The 23,025-nt window shown below is 42.2% G+C and overlaps 1 protein-coding gene across 1 annotated transcript in view; it reads left to right on the forward strand.

Annotated features, from left to right (window-relative positions):
- The window catches only part of WDR27 (WD repeat domain 27), a 577,860-nt gene that overhangs the window by 79,182 nt on the left and 475,653 nt on the right, over window positions 1–23,025 (forward strand). Inside the window, exons 7-10 of the mRNA XM_077486311.1 lie at window positions 6,753–6,823; window positions 6,995–7,115; window positions 11,659–11,761; window positions 15,871–15,974. Of these exons, the coding sequence (XP_077342437.1) occupies window positions 6,753–6,823; window positions 6,995–7,115; window positions 11,659–11,761; window positions 15,871–15,974 (399 nt within the window). The remainder of the gene's footprint in view (window positions 1–6,752; window positions 6,824–6,994; window positions 7,116–11,658; window positions 11,762–15,870; window positions 15,975–23,025) is intronic.

Consider the following 23,025-nt stretch of genomic DNA (forward strand, 5'->3'; position numbering starts at 1 on the left):
ACCTAACACTGCCCTACAAAATACAATAACATAGAGATTCAAATCTTCTATAATATTTCTCCGACACCGTGCCTTCTAAAGTGCAATGTGCTTAAATCTTGAAGAGACCAAAAGTGCTTCACCCGAAGTGACATATAAATATGCTCACCAGATATCTCTGGCCACAGAATGACCACCGAGCATCGAATGGAGAATTTTTAGTTTAGTTTCATTTAGCTCAAACCTTCCAAGCCTCATGTAATTCCAATCGACTGTTTCCAAAATTCAATTGGACTCCACTTCAATCATGAACATAATGTAAAATTCTTCCAACTAATACACTCTCAGGTGCATATCCATAGCTCCTTCCATAAAATCTGTAAAGTTGGGCTCCCCAAAAAGGAGCCACAGAGAGGCAATATAGTGTAATATAGTCTTTAATAAGGATGAGCCGAACACCCCCAGTTCGGTTTGCACCAGAACTTTTGAACGGACTGACAATTCGTGCAAACTTTAGAACCCTATTGAAGTTTATGGGACTCAAACGTTCGAAATAAAAAGTGCTAATTTTAATGGCTAATATGCAAGATATTATCCTAAAAAGGGTTTGGGGAGCACTGATTTTAATGACGATTAAAGTGAAAAAAAAGTGAAATATTCCTTTAAATATTGTGCCTCAGGGGTGTCTATAGTATGCCTGTGAAGTGGCACGTGTTTCCCATGTTTAGAACAGTCCCTGCACAAAATGACATTTAACAGAAGAAAAAGTCATTTAAAACTGCTTGCGGTTTTAATGTAATATCTGGTTCCGGCAATATGGATGAAAATCATTGAGAAAAATGGCATAGGTAGCCTCCCTGCCCATTACCAGCCCCTTTGGTTCTTGTGCAGATATTAAGGGGAACCCTTTACTCATATTAAAAAAAGGAAAGGCGTGGGGCCCCCAGACCCTATATACTCAAAACAGGAGTATACAGGCGGTGCAAACAAGACAGGGACTGTGTAGGTTTGTTGTGTTAAATAGAATCTGTTTGTAATTTTGAACTGGTACGTTTTTAAAGTGTAGCTGCAGTCAAAAAAATCTATTTTTAAGCTTTTTGGAAAACATAGGGAAGGGTTATCACCCCTGTATAATTTGTTTTGCCGTCCGTCTTTTTTCATCTCACTTCCTGTTGTCTCCTTCCGTTTGCAAGTAGGAGACGTTTGTAAGTTGGATGTTTGAAAGTAGGGGCCTGCCCTATATGCTCTTCAGAAATTTGCGCCTAAGGTGTTGGTGTTGCCACAACACTGTAAGCCCTCAAAGAGACTCTTGGTAGGCGCTGGAGAGCCCTGCTGTGAACAATTATATCAAGAATTGTAATTACATGCCATTGTTGAACAGTGGTAGAAAAATAGGGCCTTTGGTGGTTGTGGTGGTGGTAGTGGTGCTGGTGCCACAACACTGTAAGTCCTCACAGTTACTCTCGGTGGGCGCAGAAACGGGCCCTGCTGTGAAATATTATATCAAGAATTGTAATTACATGCCCCTGTTAAACAGGGGCTGAAAAATTGGGCCTTAGGCACTGCTTGCTGGTGCCACAACACTGCAATCTCTCCCAGATACTCTAGTTGGAGTGGGGGAATGAGCCCTGCTGCAAAGCATTGCATCAAAAATTGTAATTATACGCCCCTGTTAAACAGGGGCTGAAAAATTGGGCTGGTGGCATCACCCAGAACCAAAAATGTTCTTCCAAGATATCAGCGGAGGAGGAAGAGGATAAACAGTCAACATAACAGGACAGTCACTCAGCATCAGCATAGGCAGTCCTGAAGTGATGTGATATTTAAAAAAAAAAATATTCGGTTACATCAGCTTCAGGTGCTTGGTAGCTGCTGGTGATCCAAGACTGATTCATCTTTATGAAGGTCAGTCGATCAACCGAGTCGGTGGACAGGTGCACCCTGTGATCGGTTACAAAGCCACCAGCAGCACTGAAGGTGCGTTCCGAAAGAACGCTGGATGCAGGACAGGCCAGTAGCTCAATTGCATACTGTGCAAGCTCTGGCCAGTGATCCATCCTCAAGACCCAGTAAGCCAGAGGATTTTCAGTGGGAAAGGTGTCCAAGTCTGACCTTGCCCCTAGGTATTCCTGCACCATTTAAATCAGACGCTGGCGATGGTTGCTGGAACCAATCATACCTTGGGGTAAATCGTCTGACGGCCACCTTGTCCACTGCTCCTTCTGACTGATGCCTCAGCAACACGTTGTCCAGGACCAGGAGTTTGTAACCTCCCAGTCTCTGGGAACGCATTGCACAGACCTTTCTGCAAGGCCTCCCGGAGATGTCTCATCCTCTGCTCCCTCTGCAATGGCAAAATAAGGCCGGCAACCTTACCCTTGTACCGTGGATCAGGGAGAGTGACCAGCCAGTAATGGTCCCTCTCCTTGATCCAAAGAATACGAGGATCCTTCCGCAGGCTTTGCAGGATCAGGGAGGCCATGCAGCGTAGGTTAGCTGAGGTATTCGGTCTGGAGTCCTCTGGGTCACTAAGGACAACATGATCCGCAGCCACCTCCTCCCAGCCATGTAGAAGTCCACGGGTTTCTTGGGACTGTAAATCATCCCTAAAAGACTGCTGCTGCTGATGCTGAGTGCCAGGCTCCACCTCCATGCTGACACAATCCTCCTCCTCCTCCTCCTCGTCCTCTTCCTGTGTGATGGATGGGACAGCAGGAACACTGTCTGGATAAAGGGGGCCTTGAGAGGCAAGGAAGTCCTCCTCTTCCTGCCTCTGTTCTGCCTCAAGTGCCCTGTCCATTATTCCACGCAGCATATGCTCCAACAGGTGGACAAGGGGTACAGTGTCACTGATGCATGCACTGTCACTGCTCACCATCCTTGTGGCCTCCTCAAACGGTGACAGGACAGTGCATGCATCCCTGATCATGCCCCACTGGCGTGGTGAGAAAAAACCGTGCTCCCCTGACCCTGTCCTGGTGCCGTAATCGCACAGGTACTCATTGATGGCCCTCTGCTTCGTGTGCAGCCGCTGCATCATGACCAACATTGAGTTCCACCTGGTGGGCATGTCACATATAAGGCGGTTCTTGGGCAGGTTCAACTCCTTTTGGAGCTCAGCCAGCCGAGCACAGGCATTAAATGATCGGCGGAAATGCACACAGACTTTCCTGGCCTGCTTCAGGACATCCTGTAAGCCCGGGTACCTGCCCAAGAACCGCTGCACCACCAGGTTAAGGACGTGAGCCACACAGGGCACATGGGTCAGTTGTCCCCGTCAGAGGGCAGAGAGGAGGTTGGTGCCATTGTCGCAAACCACCAATCCTTGCTTAAGCTGGCATGGCGTCAACCACCTCTCGGCCTGCCCCTGCAGAGCTGACAAAATATCTGCCCCAGTGTGGCTCCTGTCCCCCAAACAAACCAGCGCAAGCACGGCATGGCATTGTTTTGCCTGCGTACTTGCGTAGCCCCTTGAACGCCTATGGAGCACTGCTGGTTCCAAGGACAGAGCACTGGAAGAGGCCATGGAGGAAGAAGAGGAGGGGGTGGAGGAGAGAGGTGTGTCACAACCAGTAGTAGCATTTTGGAGGTGTGGTGGCGGAACAACCTCCAACACTACTGCACCTTGTCCTGCATCCTTCCCAGCTGCCAGAAGAGTGACCCAATGGGCCGTGAAACACAGGTAACGTCCCTGTCCATGCCTGCTGGACCATGAGTCAGGGGTAATATGCACCTTACCGCTGACCGCCCTGTCCAGCGAGGCAAGGACATTGCCTTCCACATGCCGGTATAGAGCCGGAATCGCCTTCCTTGAGAAAAAGTGGTGTTTGGGGACCTGCCACTGAGGAACCGCACATTGCACAAACTCGTGGAAGGGGGCCGAGTCTATTGTTGGTGTGCTGCCCCTAAGCTGGCCCCCAGAGAGCATCCTGCCTCGGAGATGTGCCTCCTCCTCCTCCTCCTCTCTCCTACCAGGCACCCACGTGGAGTCAGTGCCCTCATCATCCCCTACCTTTTCATCACTGGAGCAAACCTGGCAGTATGCTGCAGCTTGTGGAACATGACTGCTAGATTGCAGTCCTTCTTGAGCATCCCCTCTCTCTGCACTCACGCTACTGCCTTCCTCTAGCTGAGTATCATCATCAGAGCCTACAAAACACTGGGCATCCCCCTTGGAGCATGTACCCAACACTGTGCTCAAACAGTTCGGGTGACTCCTCAGGAGGACGTGGTGGGTCTAGAGAAGGAGTCACTGATGATGACATTGAGATGAGGGAAGAGGTTGCTTGGCAGCTGCTTTGCTAGTACCCTGAGCCTGGGTGAGAGAGGATGAGGAGGATGAAGAAGGCTTGGTCATCCACTCTACCAAGTCTTCGGCATGATGCGGCTCAACACGTCCAGCTGCCGAAAATAAGGACAAGCGTGGCCCATGGCCACGTGCTGATGACGATGCACCGTGTCCACGACCAGCACTGTTGTCTCTAGACACAGAGCCTGCTTGCCCTCTTTTATTGGCTCGTGCCTGTCTGCCTCTCCTTGTTGGCCTTCCAGACATGGTAATGGCCTGCAGGGAGATGGGAAAACCAGCAATTGGGTAGTGCATATTGTGCTGGAGGCACAAAACACCCACTAGCTCCTGCAGATGCCTTTATTATAGAACACCAGCAATAAAGGGCAGATACAGGTGTATATTGTGCTGTGCTGGAGGCACACAACACCCACTAACTCCTGCAGCTGCCTTTTTTATAGAACACCAGAAATAAAGGGCAGATATAGGTGTATACTGTGCTGTGCTGGAGGCACACAGCACCCACTAACTCCTGCAGATGCCTTTATTATAGAACACCAGCAATAAAGGGTAGATATAGGTGTATACTGTGCTGTGCTGGAGGCATACAACACCAACTAACTCCTGCAGATGGCTTAGTTAGAGAAGAGCAATATAGGTAGCTACAGGTGTATACTGCGCTGGAGGCACACAACACCAACTAACTCTTGCAGATGGCAGATGGCTCAATTAGAGAACAGCAGTAAAGGGTAGATACAGGTGTATTCTGCTGTGAAGGCACACAGACAATACCCAGTCACCCACTAACTCCTGCAGATGGCAAGTGGCTCAATTAAAGAACAGCAATAAAGGGTAGATACAGGTGTATTTTGTGGTGCAGGCACACTGACAACACAGTCACCCACTAACTCCTGCAGATGGCAGATGGCTCAATTAGAGAACAGCAACAAAGGGTAGATACAGGTGTATTCTGTGGTGCAGGCACACAGACAACTCACAGTCACCCACTAACTCCTGCAGATGGCAGATAGCTCAATTAGAGAACAGCAATGGAGGGTAGATCCAGGTGTATTCTGCAGTGAAGGCACACAGACAACATCCAGTCACCCACTAACTCCTGCAGATGGCTCAATTAGAGAACAGCAATGAAGGGTAGATACAGGTGTAATCTGCGGCTAAGGCACACAGACAACACCCAGTCACCCACTAACTCCTGCAGATGGCAGATGGCTCAATTAGAGAACACTCAGAACAGCAATGAAGGGTAGATACAGATGTATTGTGCGGTGAAGGCACACAGACAACATCCACTAACTCCTGCAGACACCGGAACACTAAACAAGGCCGCCGTGCTGGCAGCCTTATATAGTGTGGGGCGTGTACTACACAGCCTGAGCTATAATTGGCCACAGGCATCCAATCATGGCTCTCCTCGCTGCCGGCGCTGTGATTGGCCAAGCACAGTGCATGCTTGGCCAATCATGAGCCAGCAATGCACTGTGATGGTGCAGTGCATTGTGGGCCGTGAGCGCCACGAGAATGGGTGAACAGCCGGTGTTCGAGTCGAACATGCGTTTGACTTTGAACACCAAGCTCATCCCTAGTCTTTAATATAAAAGCACTTACATACATCCGTAAGGCACAATAAATAACAGCACAGCTGCAGGATGAGACAGGGGCCGGTCAGTCACTCTGTGGGATCCAGGAAGCGCGGCGTGCGTCTCAGCTGGGAATGGAAGGGGAGAGCTCCTGTAGGGAAATTAGGCTTGGTCTCGCTGTGAGGGTTCGAAAAGGGAAGACACAGGTGATTCACATGTGAGTGATTTTATGTACCTTGCCATTAAATCCTGCTTTTAATACTGCACTTAGGTGGCGCTTCATGTGTCTTCCCTTTTCTATCTTATATACAGGGTTGGCTTTCTCTGAGGACAGCTGCCGCATTTATTACCCCCTCCATTCCCTCCTTATGTACCTATGAACTGTTTATGAACTACATATGATCCATCCAACATTTATAATTGCACTGTCTGTTGTGCTTACAGTTATTGATACCATTTCTGTGAGGTTCCGGTGTATGATGAGATCTTTCACTTACTTTTGCTTTGGAAGTAGATGAAGACATTACTCAGGTCAGAGTAGTTCTTTTCAATCTCCCTGGTTAGTCGGTGGCTTCTTTGTCCTTTGCTGTTGCTGGACCTGGGGCTTGCTGGCTATCAATCTAGGAAGGAAAGTGTGATCCTGTCAATTACTCTCAATGTGGCATCATTTTAAGAATCTGAGATTACTGAGAGAAGAACTCTCAGAAGAACTGTTGTTGTTCAGATGCTTTCCTTCTTACAGTGCTACACGGAAGTGCTTCAAACCATAGTGTTTAGATGTGGGGTAGAGGTAGGCTGCACCTAGCCACATCCCCATTTGCTATTTTTTTCTCTTCTGCATACCCTATTCTATAGTTTGTGAGACTTTTCTTGTTTTGTCTTCATAGCTTTCCCTCTTTTAAAGATGTACATTGATGAAGAAAATGAGCAGCTGGTTACGGGATGCGCTGATGGAATGGTAAAATTCCAGTTCAAATAATTTTATATTAGTGTTTGAATTATATAAAAATATTGGTATATTTGAGTGTATCTAGTTACTTGTTTTTCTCAAGATAAACACAACAGTGACAAAATTGTTTATTAGATCACATACATTGCATTGAACATGAAATGTTAATCTTTCTTTCAGTTACGAGGCTTTAGTTTGGTAAAAGGACATCGCTTTCGCTGCCTTTTCAATATTGATCTTCGAAAGCAGAAACTGAAATTTTACAATCAGTTTGAAAATTTTGGACAGTCTGGAAGCTCAGGTATATTATCAATGACCTTTTATTATATGACCCTATTAGAAATACCTTAAAGGAGGGGCATAGTAAAAAAACAAACATTCATCTGATCAATGCTGAAGCTGTCCCCCGCTGGCCCTAAGCCTGCATGACCACTGACTGCTCAGTTTCCAGTCTGCTCTGAGCAAAGAGTGGTGACTGTTAGGCTTCTGGTACCCAGTCACTTTCAGTGGCCAGGGATTGCGATCACATGATCACAATGTCAACAAAGGTGTATAAATACATTTGCTGTGATGCTGTCATTGGTTCACAGCTATCACGTGGTATCTGGCCCAATCACAGCACACTGTGCCATCTGATAGCTGTGGGCCAATCACAGCACACAGTAGTAAAACCACAGCTGGTATGAATGTAACCCATTCATGAAGGTTTAAAACATCATTGTAACAGCAATGAATGCGTAAAAAAAAAAGAAAACCATCCTTTAACACCCCCTCAGAGTAGTACAGTTTTATGTGGTGACACTAAAGCACACCGATGGAAGTATGTAAAAAATTGGTAAAAAAAAAAAATAGAAAATAAAGGTTAATTGAAAAAAAAATGAATACATTTTTTTTTTTTTTTTTAACATACTGCCACCAGTCTATATCCCTGATCAGGGCCAGGGACAATGTCCCTGGGGAGGGACCTGGAGGGGAACAACTAAATTCTTGGGGGGGGGGGCTCAGCACCCCCTAGCCCACCCCAGCACCCCCCTAGATCGGCCATAGTTTCCTGACTTTTATGTTAAAGTATGGCTTAAAAAATGTGAATTACTGTCCATGAACAAGTATTTAATAGAGCTCTGACATCACTCCGATTTAAAAGGCTGCAATCATGTTCTAAATCAGAGGTTTGGGAAGACTACCAGGCAACTATCATTTTCAGCAGTAGGGGAGCAGTAGTAGTCTCTACATTTCATGCAATATAAACTGTGGTGTATACATATATATATATATATATATATATATATATATATATATATATATATATATATATAGTGGAAGTGGCTATAAAAAGTCTACACACCCCTGTTAAATTGTTATTTTTTATTTATTTAAAAAAATGAGGCAAAGATAAATAGTTTTAGAACTTTTTCCACCTTTATTGTGACCTATTAACTGTAGAACCTAATTGAAAAACCTGTTAAATAGGAGTCAGTACACACCTGCCATCATTTTAAAGTGCCTCTGATTAACCCAATAAAGTTCAGCTGTTCTAGTAGGTCTTTCCTCACATTTTCTTAGTCACATCCTACAGCAAAAGCCATTGCTTCCAAAGCATCAGAAGGATCTCATTGTTAAAAGGTAGTCAGGAGAAGGGTACAAAAAATTTCCAAGGCATACCATGGAACACAGTGAAGACAGTCATCATCAAGTGGAGAAAATGTGGCACAACAGTGACATTACCAAGTCCCTCCAAAATTGCTGAAAAGAGGCCTACAGCAACAGTAACGGAGCTACAGGAATATCCTGCAAGTACTGGCTGTGCGGTACATGTGACAACAATCTCCAGTATTCTTCATATGGCTGGGCTATGGTATAGAGTGGCAAGACTGAAGCCTATTTTTTTATGAAGAAAAACATCCAAGCCTGGCTAAATTTTCAAAAAACACAAAAGCATGTGGGAAAATGTGTTATGGTCTAATGAAACCAAGGTTGAACTTTTTGGCCATAATTCCAAACGATCCAAAACAACACTGGACATGCTGCGCACACATGACCATTTTTTCTGTCAGAATAAACTCGTTTTTTCTGACGGAGTTCCACTGAAACGGTCTTGCCTACACAGGATCACCTCAAAGTCCGATCTTTTAGAACGTGGTGACGTACAACACGTACGATGGGACTAGAAAAAGGAAGTTCAGTAGCCAGTAGCCAATAGCTGCCCATGCGTCTTTTTTGGTCTGTCGGAACAGCATACAGACAAACAGTTTTCCCGATAGGAATTGATTCCGTCGGAAAGATTTAAAACATGTTCTATTTCTAGGTCTGTCAGAATTTTCAGAAAAAAAAAAGTCAGCTGAAGCCCACACACAATTGGAATATCCGATCAAATCATTCCGTCTGACTTTTTCTGCCGGAAAGTCTGACCGTGTGTACACAGCATTACAAATACCAGTCAATATTGGCACAAAACCTTCAGTTGTCTGCTAGAAAGCTGAACTTAAAGAGGAACTTCATCTTTCAGCATGATAACGAACCAAAGCATACATCCAAATCAACAAAGGAATAGCTGCACAGAAGAAGATTAAAGCTTTGGAATGGCCCAGCCAGAGCCCAGACCTGAATCTGATTGAAAATCTGTGGGGTGATCTGAAGAGGGCTGTGCACAGGAGATGCCCTCGCAATCTGACAGATTTGAAGTGTTTTTGCAAAGAAAAGTGTGCAAATATTGTCAAGTCAAGATGTACCATGCTGATAGTCTCATACCCAAAAAGACGGGTAAGGTGCTTCAACAAAGCATTAGTTTAAGGGTGTGCACACTTATGCAACCATATTATTTTATTTTTACTTCCCACCACCTAAAAGATTTCAGTTTGATGTTTAAATGAGTTGCACAGTTTTAGGTCACATTAAAAGTTCTGAAATCATTTATCTTTGTCTCATTTTCTTACTTCACAGAAACCTGACATTTTAACAGGGGTGTGTAGACGTTTTATATCCACTGTGTATGTGTGTGTGTATATATATATATATATATATATATATATATATATTTGCACCGATACTAGTATCGTTGTCGATACCGAGTATTTGCCCGAGTACTTGTACTTGGGCAAATGCTCCGATGCTTTATCAGATACCTGGACAGTCAGGGGTGATCGGTGCGGCGGTTGGAGGAGTTACAAGCACCAATCCCCTGTATAGATTTCCATAAAGTAGCTGACAACCGCTTCTCCTCTCCCCTCCGCGGCTTCCAGCTGCTTTATTGAAATCTATACAGGGGGGATCGGTGCTTGTAAATCCCCCCACTGAGGCACCGATCAATCCCTGGCCCTGTATACTCCTCCAGTCCCCCTCTGTATCCTCTTCCAGGCTACTCTGGTCCCCCTCCGTATACTCCTCTCTTGTCCTCTGTTCCGGCCCCCTGCTCTGGTCCCCCTCCGTATACTCCAGTCTCCCGCTCCAGTCCTCCCTCCGTGTCCTCCGCTCCAGTTCCCTGCTCCGGCCCCCCGCTCCGTGTCCTCCGCTCCGGTCTCCCCTCCGTGTACTCCGCTCCTGTCCCCCCTGTGTCAATCTTTCAGGATGGAGAGCCAGTAAATCTGTTGGCTCCTTCCTATTCCAAATGAACAGAGTCAGTGATAACTGACTCTGTCCATTCATAACTGAGCATAGTAAACTGTGTTTACGATACTTCAGTTTATGAATGGAGAGGAGCCTCTGTCTCCTGTCCATTCATCTCCAGTGCTGCTGAGGCTGCTGAGAAAGGGACTGGGGAATCTCTGTCCCCAGTCCCTTGCTGTGTCTCAAAAGGGAGATGTCAAGGGTCTGTTAAGACTCCTGATATTTCACCAAAGCCCCCCCACAGGGCTGATAAAAGATAAAGAAAAATAAAGAATTGTAATAAATATTTAAAAGGTTAAATTGTAACAATATTTAAAATAAAAAGCACACTGAAACTCTCTACTCCCCCCCCCCCATTAAAATTGTAAAAAAATGGTAAAAAATAAAAATAAAATACTGCTGACACAGTTCATGTATCATTAGTCCTGCATATTAGTGCCACTAAAAAAGTATCGGTAACTGGGAATCAATGGTATCGGTGTAACCCTATATATATATATATATATATATATATACACACACACACACACACACACACACTTTTTTTTTTTTTTACTCATATACTATCTTTGTATTGATAATAAACCTTTAATACAGGATGCTTTCTTTTTCAGTGGTTGGAGTACATGCAGGGCTATCCAATAAGAGAGTCCGCATTAGCTCTGCATTTAGTGACTTCTACAGACTGAAAATCTACACAGCACTATCTGTACTTGGAGAGAGGAAGGGAGGCAATTGTCATTCAGAATTGAACCCTTAAATTAGAACTATAGGCAAAACTTTTTTTAATTTCGGATAGAGTAAGGGAGGGTTATAACCCCTGTCAGATTTTTTTTAGCCATCTGTGGTCCATTGTGGAAATTTTCCTTCACTTCCTGTCCCATAACTAAACAGGAAGTGAGAGGAAATCTCTGTAAATTAAGGTAATTCCTTTGGGGACCCCCAGCAATTAAAACCTGACCTTTAGTTATACCGATGGCTGTATTTAAAAAAATAGGAAATAATGACTGTATATACAATAAATATATATTTTTTAACCTAAATAAAAAAAAATCTCTTTAGTGCTGTATATAATGTCCATAATGCACACTGTAAGCAAGGAAAACCCTGTGCACGGATAGCATTGGAAACAAAAGCATATTTATTTACAGCAACTTGTTATTTCTTGTGCTGTCTGATGTGCCACACATCTTTTAAATATTCCACATTCACATACATATTACTGTTTCCCATTGTTTTAGAGAATGAGAGGGCCAGTGATAAAAGTTTGGGAAATGAAGTGGATTCTGGTCTTCCCATACTGCATATAATGAAATATAACCAACAACTACAAGAGTTATATATGTAAGTTGTACAAGTTAACAAGCACCTGATGCATTTTAATTGAAGTGTATATGTGAATTCAAAATCTGTTTTGGTATGTTTGGCACTATATACAGTTTTCTAATATAAAAATATTTTTTTACAATAAATTTTCTTACTTGGAGATGGTGCCAATAACAGCACATCTTTTCAGGCTGAAGCCTTACAATTAGTATTATTGTCCGCCTGCCGCATGTAAGCTTTCATTTAGCTATTGGGCTGCCTATCAGTTCTGTGTATACCTGATAGTTGGATTAACTTTGTCCAGAAATGGTCTACAGGTGTGTGAAAGAAGGAGCAGCACTCATATCTATGTCACTCTGTTCTGTCCCCCCCTGTGAGCATGCATCTTGCATTGCAGCACAATGCTTGACTTCTTTTTGCTGACTCTCTCTCCTCCTTGATGAGCTCTGCTGTACAGAGGCTACAAAAGGCTAGTAACAAATCAACTTCACTACTTGCATTTAAAAAATACATTTAAAGTGCAACTAAAGTTCTGCTGCTATTCACTGTGAGCAGGTAGGCTATTATTGTGCAATGTCTCTTCTGCAATTGTACACATCTATCTGCCCACTAACAGCGATCCTGTCAGGAACCATGAAACAGACAGAGACAGAAGTACAATCTAATCACACTTGTTTATTAATAAAAATAAAAAGATAAATAGGAAGAAGCATAGTCAAGCAAGCCAGAGTCCAGTAGCCAGATCGGGTAGTCAGCCAGTCCAAAGTTCATAAACCAGATCGGGTAATCAGCCAGTCCAGACGTCAGGGATCCAAGGAGAGCAACTGCAAGCAGGATGGTAGCCAGTAGGGATGTCAGCAAGCCAGTCTTGAAACAACAGTAGGAGATAGTTCCTAGTGATGTGACCAAACGTGAAGGCAAAGGAGAAATGAGCTGGAAGACTTTATATTGGCAGGCCAGACGAGCATCATCGGGAACAGCTGATAACTGAAGAGAGAGAAGAGAGCTGGCAATTAGCCGACAGCTGAGTGGCCAGCCCAGAGGAGGAAGGGCTAAACCAACCCTGACAGATCCCCAGCATGTAAACTGATCTGCACATGCACAGCTCAGCTTACATCAGCCGGCTGTGTGCGTGGAAGTGATGTCATCCTGCGCTGGCCATTGAAGATGGCCAAAAACCGGCACACAGAAGAAGATACCAGAGCTAGCAAGGACTGCTAGATGAAAGGTGAGTATTCTACCCTTTAGTTCTGCTTTAACCACTTCAGCCCCGGAAGCATTTACCCACTTCCTGACCAGGCCATTTTTTGCGATACGGTACTGCGCTGCTTTAACTGACAGTTGCACGATCCTGCGACGCTGTACCAAAAAAAATTGATGTCCTTTTTTTTCTCACAAATAGAGCTTTCTTTTGGGGGTATTTGATCACCCCTGCAGTTTTCATTTTTTGCGCTATAAACAAAAAAAGAGCGACAATTTTGAAAAAATAAAACACATTTTTTTGCTTTCTGCTATAAAACATTTCCAAAAAAAAAATAAAATGTAAAAAAACTAATTTATTCATAAGTTTAGGCTGATATGTATTCTGCTACATTTTTTGGTAAAAAAAATCCCAATAAGTGTATATTGATTGGTTTGCGCAAATGTTATCACATCTACAAAATAGGGGATAGATTTATGGCATTTTTATTATTTTTTTTACTAGTAATGGCGGCAAACTGATTTTTAGCGGGACTGCAACAAATCGGACACCTGACATTTTTTACACTTTTCAGGGAACCAGTGACATTATTACTATAATCAGTGCTAAAAATATGCACTGTTATTGTACTAATGGCACTGGCAGGGAAGGGGTTAACATCAGGGGCGATCAAGGGGTTAAATGTGTTCCCTGCAGGTATTTTTGAACTGTATAGGAGACTGTGTGACTGAGGAAACACACAGACCCATCTTCCTGCTTAGCAGAAAGACAGGATCTTTGTGATCTCCCCTGTCAGAACAGAGATTTGCCTTGTTTACACAGGCAGATCCCCATTCTATCACTGCAGGGAATGATCGTGGGTGGGCAGCGGAACATCGAGCCCACCGGACCCACTGATTGTCTCCCCTGCTGGCCAATGGGTGCTGGCAAGCCCAAGTTACACCTAGGGGGCGATTTGCGGGATCGTGCCACCTTGCCGCAGTATAAATGACGGCGGCTGGTCGTCAAGCGGGTAATGATCTAGTAATGATTGCAGATCTGCATTACGTGTGCTTTTTAGATCTGCTTGGAGTCGAACTTTAAATTCCAGTTATATCTAAGGCCTCTTGCACCCTGCAGCTTGAAAAAGCTCAGTACAGCTTATTTTTTTTACTGAGCTAAAATACAGCCCATTAATTGTAATGTGCCTATGCACACAGGCGCAGAAACAAGTGCCGTGTAATCTTCATTTAAAAAAAAAAAAAAAGAAGAAAAATCTGCAAATTTGCACAGTTTTGTCCATTGACATTGTCAATGTGACACCAAGTGAGAATGTGCGAGAAATTGCGGGAAAATTGCACGAATGCATATGTGTGAAAATATACTTTAAAAAAAGTCTGAAAAGTAGATGCTCAAACAGGAGTATCGTGTGCAAGAGGCCTAACTGTTTTCTACAGGACCAGACTGAAGACATTATGCCTGGTTACGTTTTCATGAAATGCATTCCAGCAAACATACTGCTTGTGTTATGTTTTTGAAGTGTAGTTTAATACAAGTTATTTAATACAAGTTATTTAAAGTGGATCTAAAATCAACAGATTAACTGTTTCTCAGAACATCTAAGGCATGCTGTGAATAATAACTGTCATATTTGCTTGTACTCCCAACCCAACTGTCCAGTCATCCAGCTGTCCAGCTGACAACTGCAGATCAGAGGCACATGTGCAGAGATGGCAACTTCTATGACTGTAAAGAATAGGATGGTTTAGTTTCACTTTAAAGCCAGCCATAGATGGATTGAATCTTGGTCAAGGACCAACCAAGATTCGATCAATCTTTGGGCAGTCTAATTGTATCCAAGTCGATCCATTGGTTGACTTTGGTTTAACCAGCCTGTCAGATTTTTTACATGCTATTAAGTGGCGGCCCATAATGCAGGGCACAAGGGTGCCGCCACCCTATCCATGTGTCCAGCCCCCTAATCTGCATGCAGGGTGCTGGAAGCATGGATTCCAATGGGTTTTCTTTTTTTTCCGAAGCACGTGATTAGAGCCAGAGGCTCTAAAAGGCTTAAAAAAAAAAGGGTGGGCTCTGCGCCCCCATCCAACCCAGTCGTGTGACATTAGCAAAATCATATTCGCTATTGTCTTCCTGATTCTCCTCCTGGCCACTCGATTGGCTGAGAGGAGAAGCGATCTTATTGGCTGCCTCGGAGCAGAAGGAAGGAGACGCATGGCGGATGGGGTAGATGGGGTAAGGGCGGGGCCGGTGACCGACCAGAAGGCTCCCTGCCAGCAGAACACAATAGCACCGCAGAATAGATTTCCCGATCCACACTGACTGTCTAGTTGGGGGAATCAAATTATTTTCTTTCCTTCCTTTGTGGTGGAAGGAAAGAAAATTAAATCAACTATGGCTTGCTTAAAGCGGAGTTCCACCCAAAAAATGTAACTTCCACTTTAAGGGAGTTGACCCCCTGACATGCCACATTTGGCCACAGCCAGGTGCCCACAGTTACAATTCCGGCGATGCAGAGAGAAGGGGGAGATGAGAGGGGCTTCGTTCCCCGACATCGCTGGACCCTGGGACAGGTAATTGTCCGATTAAGTCAGCAGCTGCAGTATTTGTAGCTGATGACTTTTATTTTATTTTTTAAGCAGGACACCGCTTTAAGTATACTTTTTTATTCCCTATAGTAATACAATTAAGTGAATTTACTTTGGCAGAGATTCACATGCACACTTTTTTTTTTTTAGATAAAACGGATTGATAGGAAACACATTTTACAAGATTTATGAATGGCTGACATTCTCTTATATTATTAAATGAATGTAATTCATTTATACTAGTGGTTTTGATTCAGGGGTGGATTAGGTGAATTTGGTATCTGCTGCTAGGAATTCTCTCAAGTTGTTCAATATTCTTTTTTTTGTCCTGTAACCTTTAGGCCACTTTTTGGAAACCCTCCTCTTCTGTGGGTAGGAAGTTCTACTGATATACTTTTAACTAATATGGCTACCTGTGAAGTGGAATCTGTTTTACATTATGAAGGTAGGAAGCAACAATAACTTCTTGTGAAATGGGCCTGATCAGCTTGTTCTGGTGCTGCAAATTCATTGCTGTTTGGTTTTCAACATGGAACCTTTATACTTTCAACAAATGGTAGCCCCCAAATCAGTGTCAGCACTTGGTTTAGTGGTTAGGGTCATGCTAGGCTTAAAAATAATTATAAATCTGTGCTTGGCTGAAATTACGCTTAGGCTTACATAACAGTGTAAATTTGCTGTGCCCTCAAAATAACTCAACACAGCCATTAATGTGTAAACCTCTTGCAACATAAGTGAGTAGACCCCTAAGTTAAAATGTCCAAATTGGGCCCAATTAGCCATTTTGCCTCCCCGGTGTCATGTGACTCATTCGTTTTACAAGGTCTCAGGTGTGAATAGGGAGCAGGTATGTTACATTTGTTGTTATCGCTCTCACTCTCTCATACTGGTCACTGGAAGTTCAACGTGGCACATCATGGCAAAGAATGCTCTGAGGATCTGAAAAAAAGAATTGCTGTTGTAAATAAAGATGGCCTAGGCCAGTGCTGGCAAACCTTGGCAACCAAGATGTTTTGGAACTACATTTCCCATGATGCTCATGCACTGTAGTTGAGCATCATGGGAAATGTAGTTTCAAAATGTCTGGAGTGCCAAGGTTCGCCATCACTGGCCTAGGATATAAGAAGATTACCAAGTGGTGGCCAAGACCATACAGCGGTTTAACAGGACAAGTTCCACTCAGAACAGGCTTCACCATGGTCGACCAAAGAAGTTGAGTGCATCATATCCAGAGGTTGTCTTTGGGAAATAGACTTATGAGTGCTGCCAGCAATGCTGCAGCAGTTGAAGGGGTGGGAGGTCAGTCTGTCAGTGCTCAGACCATACGCCACACACTGCATCAAAGTGGTCTGCATGGCTGTCGTCCAAGAAGGAAGCCTCTTCTAAAGATGATGCACAAGAAAGCCCACAAACAGCTTGCTGAAGACAAGCAGACTAAGGACGTGGATTACTTGAACCATGTACTGTGGTCTGATGAGACCAAGATAAACTTATTTGGTTCAGATGGTGTCAAGTGTGTGTGGCAGCAACCAGGTGAGAAGTACAAAGAGAAGTGTGTCTTGCCTGCAGTCAAGCATGGTGGTGGGAGTGTCATTGTCTGGGGCTTCATGAGTGCTGCCGGCACTGGGGAACTACAGTTCATTGAGGGAACCATGAATGCCAATATGTACTGTGACATACAATACACATACAATAAATACTTCAATATTGGTGCGCTAGAATCAACAACCCACCCTACACAATGTGTATGTTTAATAAAGTGCTCAACAGTGTGCCCCTATTGTGAGGATCAATTGGCTCATATGTAAACACACAATTATAAATAAACCTCGCTTGGTGTAAAACAAAATAAAATAAAACAATAACAGTGCACCCCAATTCTGGGGACCCCGCTCAATGTAAGGTGGGATAAAGTGCTGCTAGTGCACCCCAATTCTGAGGATCAGGCTCCCCCTAAAGATACAGATAAAATATACACATACACCATAGGGAAAATAGCATCAGACAAATATGGTGAATATATAAATAAATCCCCGCTCGCAACTGTACCAAATCAGTCCTGCAAAGGATAAATGTCCAAACTCCAGCTTTTAAACTTGCTTGCTGCTCCACTCATATTCACTGTTAAGATGATGGATCACATGGAATAGAATAAAAAAAATGAAGAGAATGAATTGTATCCACTCACATTGATGAAAAAGATTTAAGCGTTTTGAAAAAATGGTCAGTTGTGACACTGCTCTCCACACAGCATCTGCTGTGCTGACACTCGGTTCGATGTCGTCATTGGTTCCGCCTCTCGACATTTTGCGTCTGTGACATACCGAAGCAGAGCATGATCCCTTCCCTTCAGAGACTGGGCCGCAGGACAGTATTCCAACATGATCACGATGCTGAGGATAAAGGGGATGGACTGGCCAAGCATGTCTCCAGACCTAAACCCTATTGAGCATCTGTTGGGCATCCTCAAACAGAAGGTAGTGAAGTGCAAGGTCTCTAAAATCCACCAGCTCTGTGATGTCGTCATGGAGGAGTGAAAGAGGATGCCAGTGGCAACCTGTGAAGCTCTGGTGAACTCCGTGCCCGAGAGGGCTAAGGCAGTGCTGGAAAATAATACACAAAATATTGAGACTTTGGGCCCGATTTGGACATTTTTCACTTAGGAGTGTACTCACTTTTGTTGCCAGTGGTTTGGAATGGCTGTGTTTTGAGTTATTTTGAGGAGACAGCAAATTTACACTGTTATACAAGCTGTACACTCACTACTTTACATTGTAGCAAAGTGTCATTTCTTCAGTGTTGTCACATGAAAAGTTATAATAAAATATTTACAACAATGTGAGGGGTGTACTCACTTTTGTGAGATACTGTATATAAATTCATGCAGGGGTAAAAAAAATAATAAAGTTAACAATAAATTATGAGTGTAGCCGAAAGTAAATGGGGTCCATAAGATATGGTGAGAAAGTTCACAGTATGCAAGATGAATGCTCTACAAACACTGGATAACTGTTTCCATAGTACTTAGAATGACACAACACACCACTTACTAGATATCCCGCTATTTATAAGTGGTCAAAAAATGCTCAGTAAGAAGAAATCGGTCAACATGAACTTCAGTGGAAAGATTCCAGCCTCTCCTTTCACTCAACATAAATGGAAACAAAGAAAATAGGTCTTTGGTTGTTCAGTTGATCATTAGTACTTGTTAACTGGTTAGTATACAAAGAGCTTTAATGTAAATTGTATGTGTGATTGTAAGGGTATAACCTGAAACACAGATCTGTCATTGTTAGTCAGAAGCTATGTTTATTTTTATCCCAGATACATTTTCTTAAAAAGTCTTGGAAGAAATGTTTGTCATGAAAATGGATTTACGCTTCTACATGTACTATAACTGAAAGCTGCCACACATTCAGAATACATCTATTCAACAAATTTTTTAATGACTTTTGTCATGGCAACTAAAAGCACATTATTTGAACAATATGGTGGTGGTTCCTCAGTGAGTCTATAATTTTTCTTCTAAAATGTTGCTTTTACTGAAGACTGCCTCCTTTTTTTCAAGTCACAATGATCTTTAATTTGCCTTAGCCCTGTGTATTTTCATGGTGTGAATATTATGGATTTCAATATTTAAACTAGGAGGACTTAAATAGGAGTAGGTTACATTTTTAAACATCCCTTAATTAGCCAGTCTATTTTACTTCTGGTAAGTTCTCATATACTGTATATTACCAGTCCCAAAGTAGCTGGTATCTGATTTATTTTGGGTGCTACACAGTTATGACTGTCATAAAACGCAGATTGACAAATCCCAGATTCCATATAGCTTGTGCACCTAGTCAACTAATTAAATCCAAATTCTTTATAGCCTTCTACTTTAAAATCTATAAAATCTATAAACTGGGTAACTAGATTTACACAAAATTGGATAGAACACTGAGATAGGCTTTTTGTAGACTAAAAAAGTGTGCTCTGCGAAGTGCATTATGATGTCAAATGTAACCCCTTCAGCCCCAGAAGTATTCGCCTCCTTAATGACCAGACAACCCTATACCCAAACAAAATTCTCGTCCTTTTTACGCACAAATACAGCTTTCTTTTGGTGGTATTTGATCACCTCTGCGGTTTTTATTTTTTGCGCTATAGACAAAAAAAGACTGAGGACTTTTTTTAAAAAACAATTTTTTTTACTGTCTGCTATAATACATATCCAAGAAAAAAAATATATAAAAAAACAAAATGTATTCATCAGTTTAGGGCAGTGTATATTCTAGACATATGCACTGTCAATAAATTTGTTTAGTTTTGTTCCGTTTTGTATTAAAATGAATTTGTATTTAATAATTTGTGTCAGAGTTTCAATTTGGATTTGTACGAAATATGAATTTTCATTTGAACTATTATTCATTGTAACGATTACGAATGTTCGTTATGATGAATTTATCATTTTGAGGGGCTCCCACTATCCCTGTACTGTGCTGACTTCCTGGGTTTTTAACTTTTAAGTTTGTTAACTTCTTCTAACAATTACAAATGTTTGTTATGATGAATTTCAATTTATCACCAGTCACGTTTCCGTTGTAACGGAATTTGGATCCCAAATTCATAAACAAAATTTCGTATTTCGTACAGAATTCAGAAGCATAGCAATTTATATTTTAGATCCTCCCGAATGTACGAATTTATGGAAATTTGTACGAAACCAATCGCACATGTCTAATATATTCTTCATATTATTGGTAAAAAAAAATTGCAATAGGCGTATATTGGTTGGTTTGCGCAAAAGTTATCGCATCCACAAACTACGGGATAGATTTAGGGACTTATATATTTTTTTAAATATGAAGAGTTTTGTGAGCCTCCACTAATCCAAATGCCTTAATTATCAAAAATAAAAAAAACTCAGCTGCAAGTGTTAAACATGCCTCATATATCTTGCAAATGTGGATAGATATAATATATACGCTGGGCTTTCCAAAGTCATACAAGTCTAAAAAGAAACATACAAAAATCCAATAGTGAAAAAAAATGTCTTTCCTAACAGTGGAGAGTGACAATAGTGCAATAAATGAACACATATATGTTATGTAGTATGGTACCTCGGTGAGTATATAAAAGAAAACCTTGATAGTGTAATAGAGTTTCAACAGTTTAATAAACAGAAAGCAAAAAAGGCCCCCAACTGGGGTACTCACATAGATTAAGTGCGCCAGTGCACTGGGAAGGGGACAGGATGGCACGTTTGCACAGGTGATCTGACAGAGAGGAACAACATACCATCCCGATACCAGTTCAGTATTTACCATTGTTTTACCTGATATAGAGTGGTGCCCTGGCGCACCTAATCTATGTGAGTACCCCAGTTGGGGGCCTTTTTTTCTTTCTGTTTATTAAACCGTTAAAACTCTATTACACTATCAGGTCTTTATTTTATACACTCACCGAGGTACCATACTGACGAGTTCAGGATTCCGGTGTAACTACAAGAGCCCAGAAGTGGTTCATATGCGTGTTTTGACTGCGCTTAGTTGCAAGGTCGCACGCTCTGAGGTGAGCATTAAATAGGGGAGCACCAGAGTGAGGAACACCACGGCATGTTCTGGATTTTATAATCGCATGAACTTTATTGCACTTAGTGCTTTTATAATCACATGAACTTTATAATCGCATGAACTTTATTACATCTGGATAGACTCTTTTTGGATACTATACACTTGTACAGGAGCACTTCTTTGAACAACCCAGCAATGCAATACTGATATACTATATAATACTAAATGCTATGCACATGCACAGGAGCACTTTTTTATGCATTATTGGGTCACTGATAATCTATACAGGATCATAAAAGTGGGATTTGCACCTCTTTGCACAATAGCACTTTATATATATTATCATCATTGTTTATGCTTTTATATACATATTTTTTATTTTTAATATATGTGGAAAATGTATATTTATTTTTAATATATGTGTTCATGTATTGCACTACTGTCACTTTCCACTGTTAGGAAAGAGGTTTTTTTCACTATTGGAGGTTTTTCATGTTACTTTTTACACTGGTATAGTGTATGACTTTGGAAAGCGCAGCGTATATATTTATCTATAATTTGTTTAATTGTTTTTACTGGTAATGGCAGCGAGAACTGCAATTTTTAGCAGGACTGCGACATTGCGGCAGACAAATATGACCCCAAATTACATCGATTAAACCATTAATATCTTATAAACAAAACAGAATGCTCATACTGTAGTATGCATTATAACATCACTGTAAACAAAAAGTGTGCACTCACATGTGAATGTGAACAAATCATGCAAACAAGTGCAAAAAATTCAGCACATTACATGAGACTCTTCAATTTTATTTTTTTTATTTTTTTTTGTGGTTGAACTGGATGGACTTGTGTCTTTTTTCAACCTGACTAACTATGTAACTATGTAACTATTCTATGCCTAGGAAAACTCCAATGGAAATATATCATCAAGAACAGATAGCCAGCCTGCTTAGCAGAGCACACATGACCATCGACAAGTGTATGGCCATACTGTAATAGACTTGTATCCAGTAAATCAGCTGTGTCTGCCAGGGAAAAGGTTTTGCTTTTTTCATCCCAACATCGTATAGTATAAAGTGTTATCCAGGAACACATTCCAGCCATGTGTGCACTGCTCTGACTATGGTGCTGTATCTTCCTCTTTGTGTAGTTCCTTGATTTGGCTTAGCTATTAGGGGTTAAAGTGGACCTAAAATTTAAAAGTAAAAATGTGCAATGTTATAGGGAATATAAAGAAATGTTAATTGTGCTTAAGCTGTTCCCAGAAAGTAATTTTGGATTGTCCTCAGTAAAATAATAGAGGGGAAATATTCCAATGGGGACACTAGTTCTTGTGACCTGCACATCAAGTACCAAAAAGCTACAAGTGGCCCATGGGGCACAGGTTGGACACCAGGACTGTAGCTTGTTAGCCAGTACATGGCTACATTTTGTCCTGCCCACTGCTTTCTAAAAAGACAGCACCGCCTTTGTTGCTGAAACCCTCCCACTGTAGGCTACAGTGTCTGTGAGGGGGAGCATGTGAAACACAAATGAAGTAGGATTTGGCTCAATCAGATAAAGGAAGGTATTTGTTTACTTTATGAATCTTGTGCAGCACATGGACATAAATTATGCTCATACTTTTGCGGGAGCGCGTGTAAATTGCAGACATTCCTGAACCTGTAGGTACCCGCAGAAAAAATGCTGCTTTTTTATCAGATGCGTGGGGGGGGGGGGGCATTCATTCTTAATGGCTCTCCTGCGCATCTGAAAATGCAGAGTGTTAGTCTGTTCTAGGAAAAGGGTCAGGGACTAAGTTACATAGTTACATAGGTTGAAAAAATGACACGATTCCATCTCGTTCAACCATAGTGTTTATGTAAAAAAGAGGAATTGGGAGTGGAATTCAAAGCTAGACCTATCAAAGCTTAAAACTGCACCAACTCCCCT

This window comes from Lithobates pipiens, unplaced genomic scaffold (assembly GCF_037356315.1).
Source record: "Lithobates pipiens isolate NorthernLeopardFrog02 unplaced genomic scaffold, aLitPip1_a1.2 Scaffold_18, whole genome shotgun sequence".
Taxonomy (NCBI): Eukaryota; Metazoa; Chordata; class Amphibia; order Anura; family Ranidae; genus Lithobates; species Lithobates pipiens.